Raw genomic sequence first — 19,199 nt, 5'->3', positions numbered from 1 at the left:
GTCGGCGTGCTGCTACCTTAATCTTTAAACAATAGGAGCAACAGAAATGTTACTGTATTGTAATTAAGGACACGCAGCTCACTGTAGGGATGCTGAAACTGTTGCAACAAAGACCGAGCTGCGCACTTCCTGACCTGCAGTCGAAACCGCATGCATGTGGATGATGCTAAATGTCAGCAGCAACAATAAGTTTGGTTGTTGCTGTGGTGAACTGAAGACATACAGTCGCATAACAGAAGGTCACAGCAGTCTGACTGGTAATATTGACTTATTGTTATAATAAAAAAACAAGCCTACTGTGCAGCTACTCTGTGATATACTGTCTTTTTGCTAAGTATGCTCTCTCTGTGCTGACGCCTGTTTTACAACATGGTTTCAGCCTATATGCTTTATAGAAATACCAAGGCCACTTTCTGCAGATATCAAAGAGAAACATTAGGTTTTTTTCTGTGAGAGCGCTGATAGAGAGAAAATGCATCTGCTTTGAAATGCGTCTGTAGCTCGCTGAAACACACTGCACAGAAACGGTTAAATGAATCCCATGCAGCAGATGCCTCTCTCTCTCTCCTCTCTCTCTCTCCTCTCTCTCTCTCTCCTCTCTCCTCTCTCTCTCTCTCTCCTCTCTCCTCTCTCCTCTCTCTCTCTCTCCTCTCTCTCTTACGCACACACACACATTCATTAGTGAAATCCATCAATCAACATTTCATGCAGTTTGGGTTTGAACCACACCAAATGCACTAAAACAATAAACGTCTGTCTTTCAAGTCGCTATCTGGACTGGAACACATCTGGTGGCAAGGCTCATTTTGGTTTCCACATCGTTGAATGACATTACAGACTGGATGGCGAGCTGAAAAATAAAGTACCCCCTAAAAATCTCTCTCCGTTTTCCCCTCCGTCTACAACCCCTCTCTCTCTCCCTCTCTCGCTCGCTCTCTTTTTTCTACACGCACACCCCAAATCTGCTTCCCCCTCCTTGCACGAACCAGCTAACCTCGCAAATGCTATTCCAACCAACCCCCATCCCCCAACCAATCAAGAAGTGAATATAAAACAGCACAAGGAGACTGGGCGGTGTGTGTGTGTGTGTGTGTGTGTGTGTGTGTGTGTGTGCGTGTGCGTGTGGGGAGGCAGACAGACACACAGACAGACAGGGAGAGGGAGAGTCTAAGGCTATTGCTACCGAGGAACCAGTGTGGCCTCCTGAGGTGAAGACAGTTTAAAACGCTTTGGCACGTTGGACTCCTTTACACGAGTCAGGAGGGGATGAAACACACACTCAGCACCCAGCTGAGGAGCCAGGAGTCAGGCCCGACTGGAGTATTTGGGTTTGGAGGGGAGGTCATGATAATTAGGGTTAATGTGACTTAATGAGGGCCCAGAGCCGGCCCACTCCGATTCCTAATCAACGCCAAAATTGGAATTACTCTGACGTCTTGAGATGTTACGTCACAGTTAGCCTTGCCTGAAAAACCTGCTATCAGTCTTATACTAAAAGCACTCATACATCGTGCTGTAGTGGCACATTTGGTTAGCAGGCGTAGATCACAAAAGTATATTGGGAAAAGTTTAAAAAATGCACTGTCATGACTTAATCCTTAAGGCAGTTAATAGATAAATCTTCAACATAAATAGCCACTTTCTATGAACCGAGGTGATTAAGTAGCTAACCAGGCAGGATAAACTATACTATCTATTTTCAGCTGTACATGACTTATGACCCTCTTAACACCTCTAGTAGCTCTGAGTCATGTCTGGTGCAGATTATAAAGTACAGAGCAGAGCAGCGGGAGAGCTGCACAGTCTGGTTGTCACCTTCAATATGCTGTAGGTTAAACTGGAGTCCATGCTGGTAAATCCCTGTTATGGCCAGTCCTGTAGCCTCTCACCTGCTCTGTGAGGAGTCGATAGCTGTCCTCAAATATCCTGTGAGAGCCTGTAGGTAAAGCTGCACAGGAGAAACTACTGTATCATTGTTACACAGCTTTTTGCTGTGATGTATCAGGGTCATATGTACCTTCACCTCTTACTGTCTTGTTGTTTGAACTACATGAAATCTACCTGGTAATACATTGGACAGGGAGGACCTCCTAACTCTATCATGTACAAGTGCTGTAGTTCAGAGCCCCTCCTCTTTTCATTTCTTCTTCTGTGGTGCTGGTGCGATTCCCATGTGGGAGACATGTGTGCCCAATTGGCTAATTTATAATCCTAATCTATCACCTTTTTTATTCTTCACATTGTCACAAAGTCTGTCTGTTCATTTCAACGAACCAGCACTGAAAAATAGCTGTTTTAAAGCAGATTGCTGCTATCTTAAAGCTACGGCTAACTAAGCTAGCTGTATGAAAGGAGCTGGAGCGGGCAGCAGAATTAGCACAGAGGTTCTGTTTCACTTTATATGCAGGCTTGGGGAGTAACAGAATACAAGTAAGATAAACTAAGATAGAAATGTATTAATCCTGTCAGAAATTATAGTGCCAGATATCTCAGAAAGGACGAGGAGCGACTCTAGCAGGCTGCCGCTCAGGACTGCGCCGGAAGTGAAAGGAACTTAATTAGGATACAAAAAAAAGCAACTGCATTTTGTTACAGAAAAAAGAGGTAATTAGATTACAGATACATTAATTAAAAATGGGGATTACCAGCAGGATCACAACTTTAAAAGACATTTTAAAATGAAGACGATAAAATACCAAAGATGCTCTGTAACTTCTGCCGTCTCCTTTCTAAACCGCCCGTCTGACCGTCTCTGATAACACCGTGCACATGTTACGACACTTCACGACACTTCACAACACACGTCTCACAACACCACTCCTCAAAGTTGCCATCAACAGTCTCTGGTTGCCATGGCCTGTGGTGGAAACAATGCTTTCACTGGGTGGAAATGGGAGAGCAAGTTCTGCCTTCAAGCTGTCATCAGGACTCCACATCTAATTTAAAGAAACATTTACAGGTCAGACCAACCGCTAACGTTAGCTGCACAGAACTCCAGTTAAGAATGTTAGCTAACCTGTCGTCTTCTACCTTTTGTGACTCTGGTGACGGGGTGGGTAAAAACAGGAGCTCCAGACTGGAATAAGTTTATAGTTTACGTGAAGTTAGAGTGTGAAGTTATGTGAAGAGCAAAGTACATTTAAATGTGCATAATTATCGCTATTAATTTAAATGGGCAAAGTATTTAAATGTATTTTCTCTTGTCTTTATTTTCAGATTTAGTGTTGAAGGATTCCAAAAGTAACTGAAAATAATCAGTTACATTACTTTGTTTATACTTTGTTATTAGTAACTGTGTTGGAATACATTCTTAAAGTAACCCTCCCAACAGAATAAATGTTGGTCAACCATAAAGACCTCCTGGTGTCATGGCGTCTTTCCTCTCTAACCAACACAACACAGAAAGTGACACCAACTCATCCAAAGGTTATCCCCTGAATCCTCGTCTGAAACTGTTCGCAGCATCGCCCTGTGTTTTTTTCTGTTCTTGTGTTTGAAAGAAGAAATGCAGATTTCTCCCGCTGTAATGGTCTGTGCACAGAACGCAGCCTAAGCCCCACTGCTCCAGAGAATAACACTGTAGCTACTTATCATTAACTCAAAGACACAATCAGCCCCAGGCGATCCGGCTTCCCTCAGTAACCTTTTGACATTGCTGCTGGGAAGGTAAATGAGAGACGAAGTTCGACAGAGAGAGAGAGAGAGAGAGAGAGAGAGAGAGAGAGAGAGGGGGAGAGCTGGGGAGGCAGAAAGACTTGATCATGAATAGAGCCAGGAAGCGGTTAGACTGAAAAAATAACTTCACAAAGTCGACTGTTTCAGGGGTTTTAAAATACAGAAAATAATGTTCAACCATGACTCCATTGTGTTATGCATTAGTTCTGCATTAGAACAATAAACTGGGTGCTTCCCCACTTGCAGCAGATTTCCATCGGCGTGATTAGAGCCATGCATGGGTTAACGTTTCCCAGTGAGAACGGTTGGGATATTGCAACTCGGACTGGCCAGTCAGCAGAATGTTATGAATGGGCACAATGAAAAACCCCAAGTCCACGCCGTCGACCCAAGAATGCTTGCCTCCATGTAATTAACTTCTCTCTGTGTACAGAATGAGGTAGCGCCGGAATAACTCTTTCTTTCTCTGTTTCTATTACGGTCATGTTTTTGTAGAAGGAAAAAAAAAACTGAAAATTCAACATGGAAAATATTTTCGCCCGTCTATACTTTGAAGTATCAGCATGACTAATACAGTGATTTGGATAGTGGTGGAAATGGAGCGGAGCACTTGAAAAGGGGCCGTACGTGCTCTGCTGGACAAATGTCAGCTGTTATTTGCGCTCATATAAAGATGTACAACCAGGCGTTACATGTGGGAAACGCTGGATCAATGCATAAATGATGGTTATCTTGTTAAACATGATTCATACATCTAGCCTCAAGCTATATTAGCAATTAGGTATGCTCTGCGCGCACATGCAGTTTGCTCTGATTGAGATATCACATCTGTGCGTACTTGCACTGCACAAACACTGTATCAATAGAGTGTTTGCTCTGCACTGCGGGGAAAACAGCCTCAGCATATATAAATAACATACAGTAACTTGGAGGAGGCTGCAGCTATGTAAAGAATAACATCTGCAAACCATTGGATTATAAAGCTACAGTATAACTACAGTGTAATTACATGAGAGCCTCTCTCTTTCTCTCCCGGGCGCCGTGCTGTTAGAGGGAAGAGGGATGAGGAGAAAGTGGAACAGCTACAGTAATCTATCCAACTTCATTTCACCGGAGTGATTCTGCCCGGGGGTATGCACAAGTCATAATGCATTTGACAAATAGTCTCCCGCTAAAACAGGCATTTGCGAAGAAGTGGCCTTCAGCGCTGGTATACACAGCTGAGTGTGCGCTGAACAAACAAGCCTCCCACTCAGCGAGGAAAAAGATACAGAGAGGCTTCAAAAAGATTAGGAGAAATCTTGGGCGAAAAGTAAAGATGACTCACGGTGATTGTGCAAGTGCAGGACAACGAGAGTTGGATGGAGTTGAGAGGAGCAACAGAGCCGCGGGGCTCGCAGCACAAACACAAATCGATGCTTTGCTCATGTGCTGTTCTTTGCATTGTTCTCAAAATGTGGACACACAGGTTGTTTTATTTAGGAGGTACAATGAAACGAAGAGCAGCGCAATCACATTTTGTCTCACTTAATCTGCTCATCATTTTGTGCTTTGATCATAATATAGTTTTAATTTGAAAAGGCAAACAAAGCACTGAGCACATTCAACATGTATGATTGTTGCATTCTGATTTTTAAAGGCCTAACTGGCGGGAGAGCCCTCCCCTAGAGTCAAAGGTCAAGTGCATCCACAGAATTGTCGTATTGACGTATCCTGTCAGTGAGATCCATATTCCTGCCATGCATCAATCAATCATCCGTCTGAATGTGGCCAATCAGCTCCGACCAGTTTCAGCTTACACATTCTTTACGTTCCACAATTATTAACCCCTTCAGGTAGAGACAGAAAAGGTCATCGTCACAGAGCCGAGTTCACTCCAACAGGAAGTGATGGGCTTCTGTAAGTGGAGTATTACGCTCACTTCCTGGTTGGTTTCTGTAATACTTCACAGTAAAGCTGGAACATACCAGTGAGTTTCACACAAGCTATATTTATATGTTCCGCTTGTGAAAACGATGGTGAATCAACATCAGCCTCTATAATTTGGGAGGTGTTGACAGACCCTGCTCTCAGGAAACAAATTATTTGTTATAATCATTTGTGACTGGGCCAAAAATCAAAGCTATAGCTAATGCTACTAATGCAGAAAACAGAGAGTCATTTTTTCCTGTGAGATAACGTAACAAAAAACTTCCACCACGCACGCTGCAGCTTTAACTTACTACATAATGGCTGTGAAATTAAAATAACATTTTTCTTTGCAATGCTTTCCAGTGAAACCTGCAGGTGACGTAGCATTAAAACACACTATGGCATTGCTAACACGGTGCTACTCCAGCGGGGTCAACTCCATCCCGCTGCTGAAATGAAAACTGCCACAAAGATGAACTACTGCCAAAACGTCGTACAAACCTCCGGTATCGTTATTCAGCAGATATGTGCGGCGGCGGCGCGGCACAGATAACATGTCACTTTACATCTTAGTCACAGCTGTTACTTTAGTAATGACAATGTTATACGATTCTGTCCTTGAAACCCAAAGCTGATTCTCAGCGGGCCAACAACCTGTGCGCTCGCTGAATCATGACAACTGCAGTTCTCTGTGTTAACAGCACAAGCATGAGACGCAGCCTCGCTCGGGTCAGAGAGCCAGGCCTCACAGAGACCTTAAACACACACCTGCAGCTTCTGTGTGTGTTTCTGTGTGTGTGTAACATTATCAGAAAGCACACCGTGTTGGAACAGGCCCAACTTGATTTTAAAATTTAACTCGGGATCAGTTTATGTTACAGTTAAATATTTAAAGTTGACGTTACAGTAGGAACTGTATTTGATGTAAAGCACTCGTGTATTGTAATTCAAAGCGCTCGGTGTGAGTGTGGGTGTGACAGCGTGTCTGTGTATTGTATGTAGGTGACTGTGTGTATGAAGAGAGGAGATTAACAATTCAAATACTGTACGGCTGCTATAATGTTTCACTTTGTCATCAGCGAATGTTAACTGCCTGCTGGCTCGCCTCCAGGTGCTCATGCAAGCAGACCTCTGTGAATGGCTGCGGGTGTAATGCCTCCTCTGAGCTCTGCCCGGTGTTTACACAAGTTTTACCTCCACCACATGAAAAATAAATTCCCTCAAATGCAACTTTGGTCTGTTTGTAATTTATCTAAATGTGAAACCTTTATCAGTGAGGCACTGATGTGCACCACATGGGAAGAGAGGGAGGGCCACATGATATTTAAATAATCAATAACTGCATTACTCTTTAACTTTACAATATTTAACATTTTAAAACAGATGAATTTTGAGTTACTTTCCTTTAAAAGAAGCTCGTCACTGAAAAATATTTTATGGCACCTTTAAATTTTAATTTGGCAGTAAAAGTGTCTGAGGTTCTTGTCATGTTGGATATGATTCCGTGCGTAAAAACGCATTTCAAATGCGCAATTTCTTTCCCTTTTTGTGCACAAAAGCGGATATATTTCTGCAAATATCTCATACTTTGAAATTATAAACAACAACAGCATAAGTTGCTAATGAATAATTAATTATTAAAAAGTTATTATGCGCGTGCTGATGGGATGGCTGTCTGCGCCAAAGGTGCTACAGTATCTACACATTCATCGAGCAATGAGGCGAAATAAGAGACACTCGTATGCAGAATAGTAGGTTACAATATGCAGGATAAAAACCTTAAGCACCCCAGAGCCGCAACATGCACTTCTTCATTCAGACGCAATCTTGATAGTTTGGGACTAATTGTGCATTGACCCGTGAACCTGCGCGGAGCAGATAAGAGGAGTGCGTCTCCGCTAAAAGCTCGGAAAGGTTTAAATGAAGAGAAAAACGCTGCTTTTATTTAGTTTTTAGTTTTAAAATTAAAATGCACAAATTAATGATATGTCCGGTTTGTTCCGAGAGAGTGTTCGCCAGCTCTCCGAGCAGCGTTTTGCGCTTCAGCTCAGCCAACAGGACAGCTACAGTACAATTAACTCACAGTTTCTCCTGATTAAATGATCTAATTCTAATTTAAGGGCGAACCCCGCGTGCACGAGCAGAGAACAGGTGTCCTGTGTGAGTTTAAAGCAGTGTGCACATCAGAAATACAACAAAGTTTAGAGATAATGCCGCTTCAACACTCATTTAGGTCGAATTCATCCCGAGGGAAATAAAAGTGCAGCACTTGTTACTGGCTGCATTGCTAACACATCGCGCCTGATCATACAGAGAAGCAATATATGCAGTACATGAGCCACCATGTGTAAGCAGTGTATTTGTGCACAATGGCACAAAAGCTGCACATCTTAGCGAGTAAAACCCGGTAAAGTGGAGATAATTGTTACCTTGTTGGAGTGGTAATAGTCCAAACCGGAGTCAGTCGGTAACGTACATGAACCCACGCTTGAAGGGGGAACTGGATAAAATCTGACGTCCATCTCAGAGTCCGCAAGACTGACGGCATGAAAGCGTAGCTCCAAAAAACCGGTGCGACTTCTCTCTCTCTCTTCTGCACACACTCACTCTCTCTCTATCTCCCTCCTTTTTTTTCTTGTGTGTTAAACCGAGTAAAAAGTAGAAGAAGAAGAGAAGCGAGTCTCCTCACATGCGTCCTACACTTACTTCAGCTCTATCTGGGCATTCGGCAGCGCGGTGATGCTCTCATATAACATCCCTATAAAGTTCAGTTGGAGAGACGGGAAAAAGAGAGTGGGAGCTGCCAGGGACGGGAAATAAAAAGTAAATCGGTGACTGAAGTAGTTTGTCAGCGAGCCGTGAAGCAGGGAAGCATGCAGAATTGATCTAGTCGACGGTTTCTCCCAAAACGCTCGTGCTCCGTTCCTGGTTTCCAGACGCGCTGGAGCTTTGTCATGAGGGAGCGCTCACACACATCCATGCGTCCCCGGACACACAGAGGCTGCAGGGCTGCGACCTCTACCGGCCAGAGGAGGAACGGCGGAGAGGATGGTCAGTGGGGATGGAGGGGGGAGGATTGAGGGGGAGAGTGAGTCCTACCAAACTGAGGTCAAGTTGGTCATTTGGCGGGATGGAGTCTGTAGGGAACGTTACAGGTCGAGCTCTATCTCATGACGTATATCCGGTTTGAGTCTGATATGTTTGACGGTAAGAAAAGTAAACAACAACCAACTCATAAACCCCGCTGCCTTCCTTCTTTCCTTGACACTAAACTTCTTCACAACTGTGTCCACGAAGTATCCAAATTATTTACTGCAGTAAAAGTCACAGTATCACTCTGTAGTCTGCCAACAAGTATTGTGTGTTTAACGGCCACTTAAGTAAAACTACTAGCACCGACAGTATCAAAAGTAAAACGAGGCCTACTTACCGCAGAAACATGGCACCTGTGTGAGTTATTCTAATGTATTGACGGCCCCTAATGCCTTGCGTCCCATCATGCTTGGGCTGGACTTAATGTCTAGTTTACACCATGACGGAGGGAGGCATTGCATTTATTATGTCAGCTGTATGTTAAAGTTGAAATGTGGTATTTAAGTCTTTAATGTTGATGTATGACGGACAGCTCCTTTTCTGCCTTTGTTAGCTAGTTGCTAACTTTCATTATATTAATGGAATGTAAGCAGTAGTGAACTTGTGGAGCAACATTTTGAGAGGAAGAATAGAAGGAGCATTTCTAAACTTGCCATCATGTTATATCAGCTGATCATGTCTTTCAAGTCATTTTATATATTAGCAAAGAAGCTAGTAAGTAGCTTTCCACGTCAATGAGGTGAAGTAAAATCACGATGCCCTTTGAACGGTTTGGGAGCTAACAGTATGAAGTGGCCAAATACTCAAGTACAGTGTTGGGAGTTATACGGCTCTTTGAAGGGAGCCGGATCTCATGGCTCCGTTCCTTTCTGATCGCGAACCAATGACTGTTTATATAGATGGACTTTAAGTTACATCTCCTCTCGCTGTTCGTCCTCCACTCTAACTATAATGACAGAAACTATGTTTGAGAAAAATGTATTTGACGTGTATTTTGATTTTATAGTTTGACTCATGTCCCATCTGTTAACATGGAGGAGGCGGGCTTTATGACCTATACTGCAGCCAGGTCAGCAGGGGGCGATAGAGAGGGTTTCGCTTCACTTTTAGTGAGCTGTCATGTCGGCCATCTTTTTATACAGTCTATGTCGCGAACATCACAACACTACGAGGTAGAGAGTGGCAAGACTCGTCGATGTGCCTGCACTATATTCTCCCGTGTAAACACACGCGCATATTTAAAATTTTATGCTTTTAAAATTTCAAAGTAAACAGCAGAAGAATGTAGGAACAATTAACCAACGTCACTGATTTGCCAATAATTTATGATAAACTCTGTGTGACTACAGAGATGTCAACAAAAAAACAACAAGCTTGGTGGAGGGTGATCTTGTTGCTCTTCACTGCGCTGTGTTGTGGCGACGTGATTCGGCTGTGACCTCGTGTCGCGGCGCTGCAGCTGAAGAAAGCTGCCTGTGGTAATTCGGCATAAAGGGGAGTGGGTCTCAGGCGGGAGGTGAAATATGGGCACAACTATAAAAAGAACGGCTCTCACCTACGACTCGGTTCACACGAAGGAGAAGGAGCATGTAGCCATCACATTGTATAAGCTGATCATGCTTTATAAAATAAGTAGTATGTGTAGCTTTTCAGATAAATGTGGTAAAGTGAAAATACAATATTACCATTTGAACTGTTCGGTAGCTTAAGTATAAAGTTGATAAATACTCCAGTGAAAGTATCTTAAGATCTAATCGGCCTTGAGAAAAGGTATTAAGTTACATTTACTACTGATCCACGACCACACGGAGCTTTATGGGTCGTTTAAAAGATAAAATTAATTCAAGAAAAACTAAAAGTTTCCAAAGAAATATTTCAGAATAAATGTTGAAAAAATCTTTCTGATGCAACGACAGGTTTGAATATTTCATTCATAGAGCCTGAGTGTTGGGTAAAACATAAATAATACATCATGTTATGTTACACAATGTAAAGAAGAAACTGTTTCATGTCCCCTAAAGCTGCTGGAGGGAGAAGATCAGGCTGCTAACAGCTACCTTAGCTCTGTAAAACAGGGGCCTTACTGCAATCCAGACCTGGATGTTTCTCTATAATGTCACTGGAAGGACTGTTGGAGACGTCCGTTATCACAGCTGCACGCTAAATATAAGAAGAGACACAGCGGAGAATCAGTAGCAAGAAGACTTAACTGGAAAAGGCCAAATGCAACGACAGATCGAATTGTTAATTTTTTTTTTAACAGCAATGCCGGTAAAATCCTTGTTTGTGACAGTCACACTGCAACATCACAGAGGTTTAAAGCACGAACAAACATGAAGTTATATTTCCATGAACGCATGAAATGTGTGTTTTTAAGATGCTACATTTAAACGACCTCTATCACTCTGAAACCACTTGTTATGATGTGTAATAGGCGCATTATTTAGGCCATGGAGTTCATGCTAAGCTATCATTTTTGATAACCTCTGTCTCACCTCCTCCACTCCACAACATCACCGCCCCAGGCTATTTTCAAAATTTCCTTTTTTCCACTTTATTCTATTCTGACGCCTGTTTTCTCGCCACTAGGCAATTGAATACACTCTGAAAATAGATGGGCTTCTTACGCTGGCTTGAATAACATACATTGCTACTCTGCCCCAGTTTTGACCCTTACACACACACACACACACACTGTCACATTTACACACACCTGGACGAATGCAAAACATACTCACACAGCGGTGGACACAACAGGATGTAAACACAGAACAATGTCCGACGAGAGCTTCAAATAGGTGCAGAGAGGGAACATAACATCGCTCACAGCCGAGAGTGTGTCACACTGTTCGTAAGAAGCAGGGTGGAGTGGTGTTATGTGCTCGCTCTGATGTGGAGCAAAGTGTCATTAACTTGTTTTTGCAGGCAGAGAAACATATAAGGTGCATATTCTCGTACGCTTGTTGCATGTGTGGGATTTTTTGTATGCCTTCGAGTGTGTGTGTTTGTGTTAACCAAGCTGCCATTGTCATCCCAGTGGGCGACTTGTCGGCCCCCTCAGGACTCTGCCTATGTCCGTGTAGCTATTACCCGGCATGGTGGCTCCGGCCCTGGGGTGCGAGGCCGCTTTAATACCCGGCACAGATGGGTCACACCATGGGCTCGCTGTGGCCGGCTGCCATCAGCTGCCGGCTCAGGCTGCCCTGACTCCGAGCTCTTAAGGTTAACCGCCACATAGACGCCGATTCCCCCTCATTTTGTACGTCTGCTCGCTGTCTGTGTGATTCTTCTCTGTCTGTCTCTCTTACTGACACTTGCTCACCTAGTTACTGTTACAGCAGAGGATACAGTACACGGGGATCTGGCACGAGCCGACGCATGGCTTCAGGGGAAAGGAATGTGTGTCGTGTTTTGTGTTGCATGTCTGCGTAACACAAAGTATGGGCCAGACAGAAAGACAATTAAGCCACTGATAGAGAGAGACGGTTGATATATTAAAAGAGAGGGGGCGGGAAAATAATGGTAAATGGAAAACAAAGCTAGAAGTGTGAGCCGGGTGTTGGTAGAGACAGAGACATTGTGAGGTTAAGAGGTGGACAAAGTGGGCTCGACTGGTTTGAAACGGAAAACAAAGCAAAGAGAAAAAGCAAAGTCACGCAAATTTTAAAGAAGTGCGACATTCAAGCGCAACTTCTTTCCTACGTAGGATGCAAATCACGTCTTCTAGCATCGTGAAATACATTCATCCGCTCAGAGCAATTAGCAGAACAAACACTTTTTATTGCCTCGGTAAGAGCTCCTGCTCGCACCAGGAAATGAGAGGAAAATATAAAACAATATTTTCCATTAAGGGTTACGACCCTGCTGGTACTTAGATGATGTCAGCAAAGCAGAGCTGGTTTCATAACGTCGTCTGAGCTCAAGTGATCTTTACTTTTCGAAAATTAATAACTCGTTTTCCGTCAGTAGAAAGATGACTTGGAGAAGTGGTGACTCAAAGACCTCAGAAATGTTAGTTTCTTTGCAAAGAGACTCAGTGATGTTCAATAACGCTTTGTGCTTTTACAGGAGCAAACGGCTTCGCAGAGAAAAATGTCACTTTTAGTGAAATTGGTGCACAATTTCCCTTTAAGACAAAACACTTAGGATGAGGAGCACAAGACAAAGACAGAAACATTTTCCTCTCTTTCTACTCTGCCCCTCTGAGTTCTCCGCTCGCCTTTAAGTGAGCTGTTAATTCTTCCTCCACATGGAAATCTGCACTGATTACCACCAATGAGCGAGAAACACCAAAGAAATAATTCCTCCTTTTATCTCAGCACACAGAGTGACTCGGCTCGCTGCTCGTGTTCTGCCTCTGCTTGTTTGTTTTACATCACTGTAGATCATTTGCAGGCGCTTTTATCATATTATGAGATATCTGCTGCGTTTCCCTCGTCTCACTTGTTTATTGAAGCAAATGTTTTAATTATATATACTGTGTGTTACAAAGAGCACCGTGCTGTAATTGTTCTGTGGGCTTTAAATTGATTGTAACTGATTTAAACGTTTTCTTTTATCAGATAAATTGTTGGTTAAAACAGTGAATGTAACTTTGTTCAATGTGCAACATTATAATTATATTAAAATGATCATTACAATAATATATAGTATGTTTAAGTCATTTCTAAAGCTTATGATAAATATAATCTTCTGATAATTATAAGTAAGACTGAGTAAGAGGCCGTGCTAGCTTTAATGCTAACATGCCGATGTGTAGCAGATCTACCATGTTAACTAATTTAGCTTAGCTTTTCAGTCTGTAAAGTTGCTCAAACCACAAAGTCCAGCTGAGCCGGGTGGTGAAGTCACTATTTAGTTTTGGTCATAAATAAAGAAAGGCAGCGACAGAGACGTTGACCATACGATAGCTTTGGTATCTAAACAAATCTGTGATTCCAGGTCCACATCGTGTACACACAGATCTCCATCCGACCTGATTAAGGTCAGGCCAGTCACAACTGCAGGTTTGATTCAGCGACTGTCGACAATATAGGCATTTTTGTAAACAACCAATATGGCTGCCACTGAGATGGAAAGTTCTTAAACTACACAGGAGTTCATGATACGTACAAATGGCTACTGAATCTACGAGATACACCAAAACCCTGCGAGAGGCTCTCACGTGCACACACTAAGGTTGCTGCTGCCGATCAGCCTGACTAACAACAACACCATCTATATTACTTAAAGACACAAGTGTCTCCCAGTGTCTCAACCCCAAACCAAAATAAAACAGGATTAAACTCGACAGGCGGGACATGCTAGCTTTTATAAAATAGATCTTTGGTGTAATGAGAGCTAATCGCGGGGAGCTAATTCTCATCATTCTGAGATAATTCACTCGTTAATTCAGAAAAACAGGGCCGATTTTTTTTCTCTCTGAAGTGAATGCAAAACGCTTCAATAGTGTATTATGTTGAAGTAGAAGCCATGAGAACTGGATGTTAAAACTAGCTACCTAGCTTAGCAGCCTAGCGCTAGGTCACACATTTCATTGCTCCGATTTTGTTCTGCTCCCGTTCATAACAACAACTGGAAATAAAAAAGTAACTGAGAGGCTCCACACTGATCCGCTTTTGTAAACAGGTCTAACGATAAGAAGGGTAAGGGATTGAATGTTCATCCTGAGGGGGACATGAACCAAATTCTAAGGACTACAAACCAACCTCATGGTGGCGCTAGAACACAAGTCAGGGCATCATCAAGGTCAGTGTGAATCAACCTCTGGGGACCATGAATGTCTGTACATGAATGGCAATTCAGTCCAGCCGTTCTTATATAGGTTAAACATTAACGCCTTTTACACATGTAAGAAAAAATAAAGGTGTGCTTCAACAAATAACCTCGCTACACTGTATATCAGAGATCCTACCGTGCACTAATTCAGTGTTTCTTAAGTGGCCTTCTCCTCCTCCGCACGAGAGAATACACATTAGCCTACTCTCTCATCTGTAACAAACAAGCAGAGTTATGCAAGTGTTATTTAATGTCACTATAATAAGACCATCAGCTCTCCACCAGTTATGGGAAGTGAAGCTGTCAAGGTGCAGCTTCGTCAGCCTCTGCAGGACTTTCATCGCTGGTCATTTTGCGTGAAATATTAATGCTTATTCTTTTGTAAAACAGGTCAAAGCTTTCAGGCTCTGAAATTACTGCCTGAAGTTTTAGCGGTCAAGTGCTCTCTCTGCTCGCATCAGAGCAGCACAAGGTTATTTTGCACATCGAGTTCTTTTTTCCTTTTAACCCAAATGTGGAGCCCTGAATGTTGCTACTTTTCTTTGTGATTTAATTTAGCGTTGATGTAAATGTTGTTATAGCGCTGCCTTGGCCCCCTTCAACCAATTCCATATAAGGTTATCCTGAGCAGAAGCAAACAGCAAAGTAATGGTAAACAGGAAATAGTTCAATAGGTCCATTAAGCAGAGAGATGACTCATTAATGACCTTAATTCACACAGAGAACACACTGTTTTTTTGCAGCATTACAAAGAAGCAGCAAATTTGCAGAACAAGTCAAACCCATGGAGGCTGATTACTCTGAAAAGACTCACCTTTGCTTTGATTTGTCTTCTGTGCTTGTATAAATGCTCTATAAATTCCTCTGTAAATGACTTTGCCTCTGCCTTTGGTTGTCATACAATGAATTTCACTTTATGTCAATTTAAGCTCAATCAGACTGGTACTCAAGGGTTTAATTTTTCACTTTCACATTTCCGCTCGTCTCCGGCAGCCTTAATATGTCGAATGAAAACCCATTCAGCTCGGTGTGTTCTCCCTTCAAATTACGTCTCTCATTTTGTTCAGAGCTACACTAATGACAAACTAGTGGACTGAAGTATTGTGAGGACAAACAGGGGAAATGATCACACGACAGCGTTTGGTGGTAAAGGTCTGGGTTAAAGCTCCTGTGAGGAACCTTTGGTGTGTGTTGATGTTGGCGCCCCCTGTGGACGAAGCCGTACCGCTTACCTCTTTGCTTATTTTGCCCTGTTCATGCTTTAGTGGTGGTTTAAACTTAAAATCTCCTCCTGCTTTCTCTAACAGTCACATGCATCTCTCACTTTAAATATTTGCCCTGGAAAATGTAAACAAAGGCAGCGTGCAGGTAATCGCTTCGCCTGACACCTACCTCCTGTGAGTGGTTTTCGAGCGTTAAAAATAACTATATAGAAATAATCAATCTTGTCTCTGATGGTCTGGTTTGCTTTTGTAGCTCATATAGAGTCATCAGGATTAATTTCAGTCTGTTTCATAACCAGAGAAAAACTCCTCACAGCTGCTTTAACACGGCACATAATGACTGCAGAAGTAACATCTAGAAACAGGAAGTAGTTCCTCGCCTTAAACGGACACACCGACCAAAGCCTTACAAAAGACGCTTTTCTTGTCTGGAGATATTTCAATGCTGACTCCATCTGACCCCCAATACATTTTATTATTCCCCCTATAAGATAATTTAATATCACACAGGAGGGCGTGCTGTTGTACTGAATAACAGCACGGTTGGGGTTTAGCCACTGGCACGAAAAGTGTGCTAATATTTAGCACGATCTTGAGTGTGCTTTTATAGTTTCACAGACAGCATAGATTAGTAAACAGTATTACGTTACATTATTAATTTTTGTTAATTTAAATATTAATTTGGCTCTACCAGCACAAGTTCCAAAACTCTTGCTATGTGTTATGTACATTAAATAACCTGACATTAATCTGTATGTTTCCATTCACTGTGCGACCAGAGTAATGAGTGTGTTGACAGGTGCTCAGGTCACCTGTGGGATTCTCTCAAGTCTGTTAGTTGTAATGTTAATTAACAGTATCCCTTCCTGAGGCCTGTTATACACAAAGCAAGATGTCCCAGTGCTGTCATACTCTATATCAGCACTCATGGAATGGCTCTCAACCAATCAGATCACTTGGTCAGAACTAACTGCTGTATACTTCTGTGTGTTCCTTCCAATGGCGAGTAAAGATGTACTGAACATGAACAGCTATAATGCAGGCCTCACAAACATTTCATGGCACGCATCGACTGAAATAAAACGTGCAAATAAACTTAAATGTGTGACACTTCCAGAACGGCAACAATTAAATGCCACAGAATGCTTTGCAGAATTTGCACTTCTCTTTACCAAAGCAGCGAGCAGTTTTGTATCAAAGCTCGTGTGAATAAATTCTGTGTGAGGCCGTGGCAGGCGCTCCACAAAGGGCTGTTCAATGGTGAACCTTTGCTAACCTTTTCTAGCCACTGACCTTCAATAATGAGACTATGTTGTCTCTTGTTCCTTTGGACAATCGGCCATTGAAACAACTGCCATTCATGGAGTCCGCTCCACCCTCTGCCTGACCCTTTTCCACACTAGTAATTAGCTGCTGTAGCATTTCAGCCAGATGCAAACCAACCACGTACAATATTTACTCTTACAGATGTGCGACTGTTTAATTATGTCGCACCACTTCTGTTGGGTTCTGACTGCAGCTGCAAACATTAATCAATGTATTGACTATTCAATCAGAAGACTTTGGATAATCATTTCAGTCATTTTCCAAGCAGAAACATCAAACACAAATAAAGATTAGTCGATTAATTGTTCAAATACTCGGTCGATTGATCAATAATGATGATAAAGGTTAGTTGTTCTGACTCGTCCACACATTATAAACAAAGATTATAGCCAAGGTGAGTGTAAAAGAGTCAATCTGCTTCCCTTTGTTTGATTAAAATGGGTAAAACATTTTCGCTCTTAGATTTGTTGCTGTAAAATGTTATTTTAAGTCATGCTTTCACAGCCCCATCATCCCCTCATCCTCCCATTCCACTCCCGAATAAACCCTCCTCTTCATCATCCTCTCATTCCCCCGACCTTCTACTTATGTTGCACATGAGAAATGAGAGGGGGGATGGGAGGGAAGATGAATGAAACGGGGAGTGGGGAATGAAAGGGAGGGGGGGGAGAGAAAAAGAAGAGAGCAAGATTGGGAAAAATGCCCTTTGACTGGATTTAAAAGTCTGTGGCATTTCATTTTCAGAGAGAGGGGAGCTTCATCTCCTTCAGATCCTTTAAGGGCCAACCTAATTGATTAATGTTTCCATCTCATTGGGAAGAGGAGGGGGCACCATTTGAAGCTTAACTGGAGCCTTTTTACATTCCCGGGACTTAAAACAGAACCAGCACAGAGAGAGATGATGACAGAATGAAAGACAGAGTGATGAAACAAAAGTCTAAAATTCCAGCGGATGAGTGAAATATGTTGAAGGTCGAAATCGTTTCAACAATATACCGACGGCGTAGAGGAATGTCTTACCCTCCATACGAAAAGATCTCCCTGTAATGAAATAACGTACATGGTTTTAGCAACGAGGTATTCGGCTTTCAAAGAGGCTGTTTAGGTTTCTGCACCTGTCACAGGCGGCCGGCAGCAGGCACTTTATGTGATTGGGAAATTTAATGTAAGAAAATCCATCGCCTGTATGCTGAAAGTGAAGTCTGAGGGGGGAGAGAACATGCTGGGGACATTAAATCTGCGCTTAAAAGAGAAAATATATATTCATATCTTGATCATTTAGTGCTTTGAACAGGTGATGCTTTCCCTGATAACAAAATATTACATTTCAGACACATGACACACAAGGTTTCACACTAATTTCAAGCTTTGTGTGCGCTAGACGTCAGGTTACAGGAACACAAAGCTGATCATGGCTGAATAAAAGTAATGGTAATTAATGAGAGGCCGAACATAATAGCTCTGCATGCACAGGTGTACGCTAACCGCCAGCTGAAAACGTGCAGTGATCACGCTGCATTTCTCTGACAGCGACATGGAAATATTTATATATGGAAAAATCTGTGTGCATTTCCAATCAAACAACAAAACCAGCAGAGAGAAGCCAAAACAGTGCTGACCTTTCCCCAACATGGTATACTAAATATGAAAGGTCATGGGCGGGGGAGGGGCAGAAGTCTATAGCACACAGCAGACACAGACAAAATACTGTAACATCTATCAGGCAGATCCCGGCGCTGCCTTCAGAGGTCATTTGAATGTGAGGGCTGTAGAGGAAAGAGGGAAGAAAAGATACATGGTTCAATCTCTCGCCGGTATCACTCTGCTGCTCTTCAATCTGAGACGCTCTCTCTGCAGTCTGCGGCCATTTTTATAAAGTGTACTGTGTGAGCATCTGTTCCACTTCCTGAAGAAAATAAATGCTGTCATTTCATAAAATTGTTGGCTATTTGTTAACTGAAAAATAGGCACGCAAATGCTTTCCATTCACTGTAATTAAGGCTCTGTTTCGTAACTTGAAACTGGAGACGACATTTAGCTGTCGATCACTCGGCTCCTGGCAGAAAGCACGGACTAACAAACCAACAAATATCCTTCCAATGCATGTTGCTGTTGTTCTCTCAGCGCGAGTTAATGTACAATCTGTTTGAAAAGTCATTTGCAGCTTCATTAGCATTTATTTCAGATGTTAAC

General features: G+C 42.5%; 1 protein-coding gene across 3 annotated transcripts in view; it reads right to left on the bottom strand.

Annotated features, from left to right (window-relative positions):
* Positions 1 to 19,199, bottom strand: part of tox2 (TOX high mobility group box family member 2) — a 136,765-nt gene that overhangs the window by 105,368 nt on the left and 12,198 nt on the right. For 2 of the 3 annotated variants that reach the window (XM_069678993.1, XM_069678995.1), the window contains exon 1: positions 8,016 to 8,292. The exons of the other annotated variant lie outside the window; for it this stretch is intronic. In XM_069678993.1, the coding sequence (XP_069535094.1) occupies positions 8,016 to 8,108 (93 nt within the window). In that variant the 5' untranslated portion in view covers positions 8,109 to 8,292. Of the gene's footprint in view, positions 1 to 8,015; positions 8,293 to 19,199 lie in introns of those variants that run through there. 3 annotated transcript variants of the gene reach the window in all.

Source organism: Semicossyphus pulcher, unplaced genomic scaffold (assembly GCF_022749685.1).
Source record: "Semicossyphus pulcher isolate SPU_LCO1_2020_fin unplaced genomic scaffold, fSemPul1.0.p SCAF_3, whole genome shotgun sequence".
NCBI lineage: Eukaryota > Metazoa > Chordata > Actinopteri > Labriformes > Labridae > Semicossyphus > Semicossyphus pulcher.
This window is presented reverse-complemented; position numbering and strand designations above follow the sequence as displayed.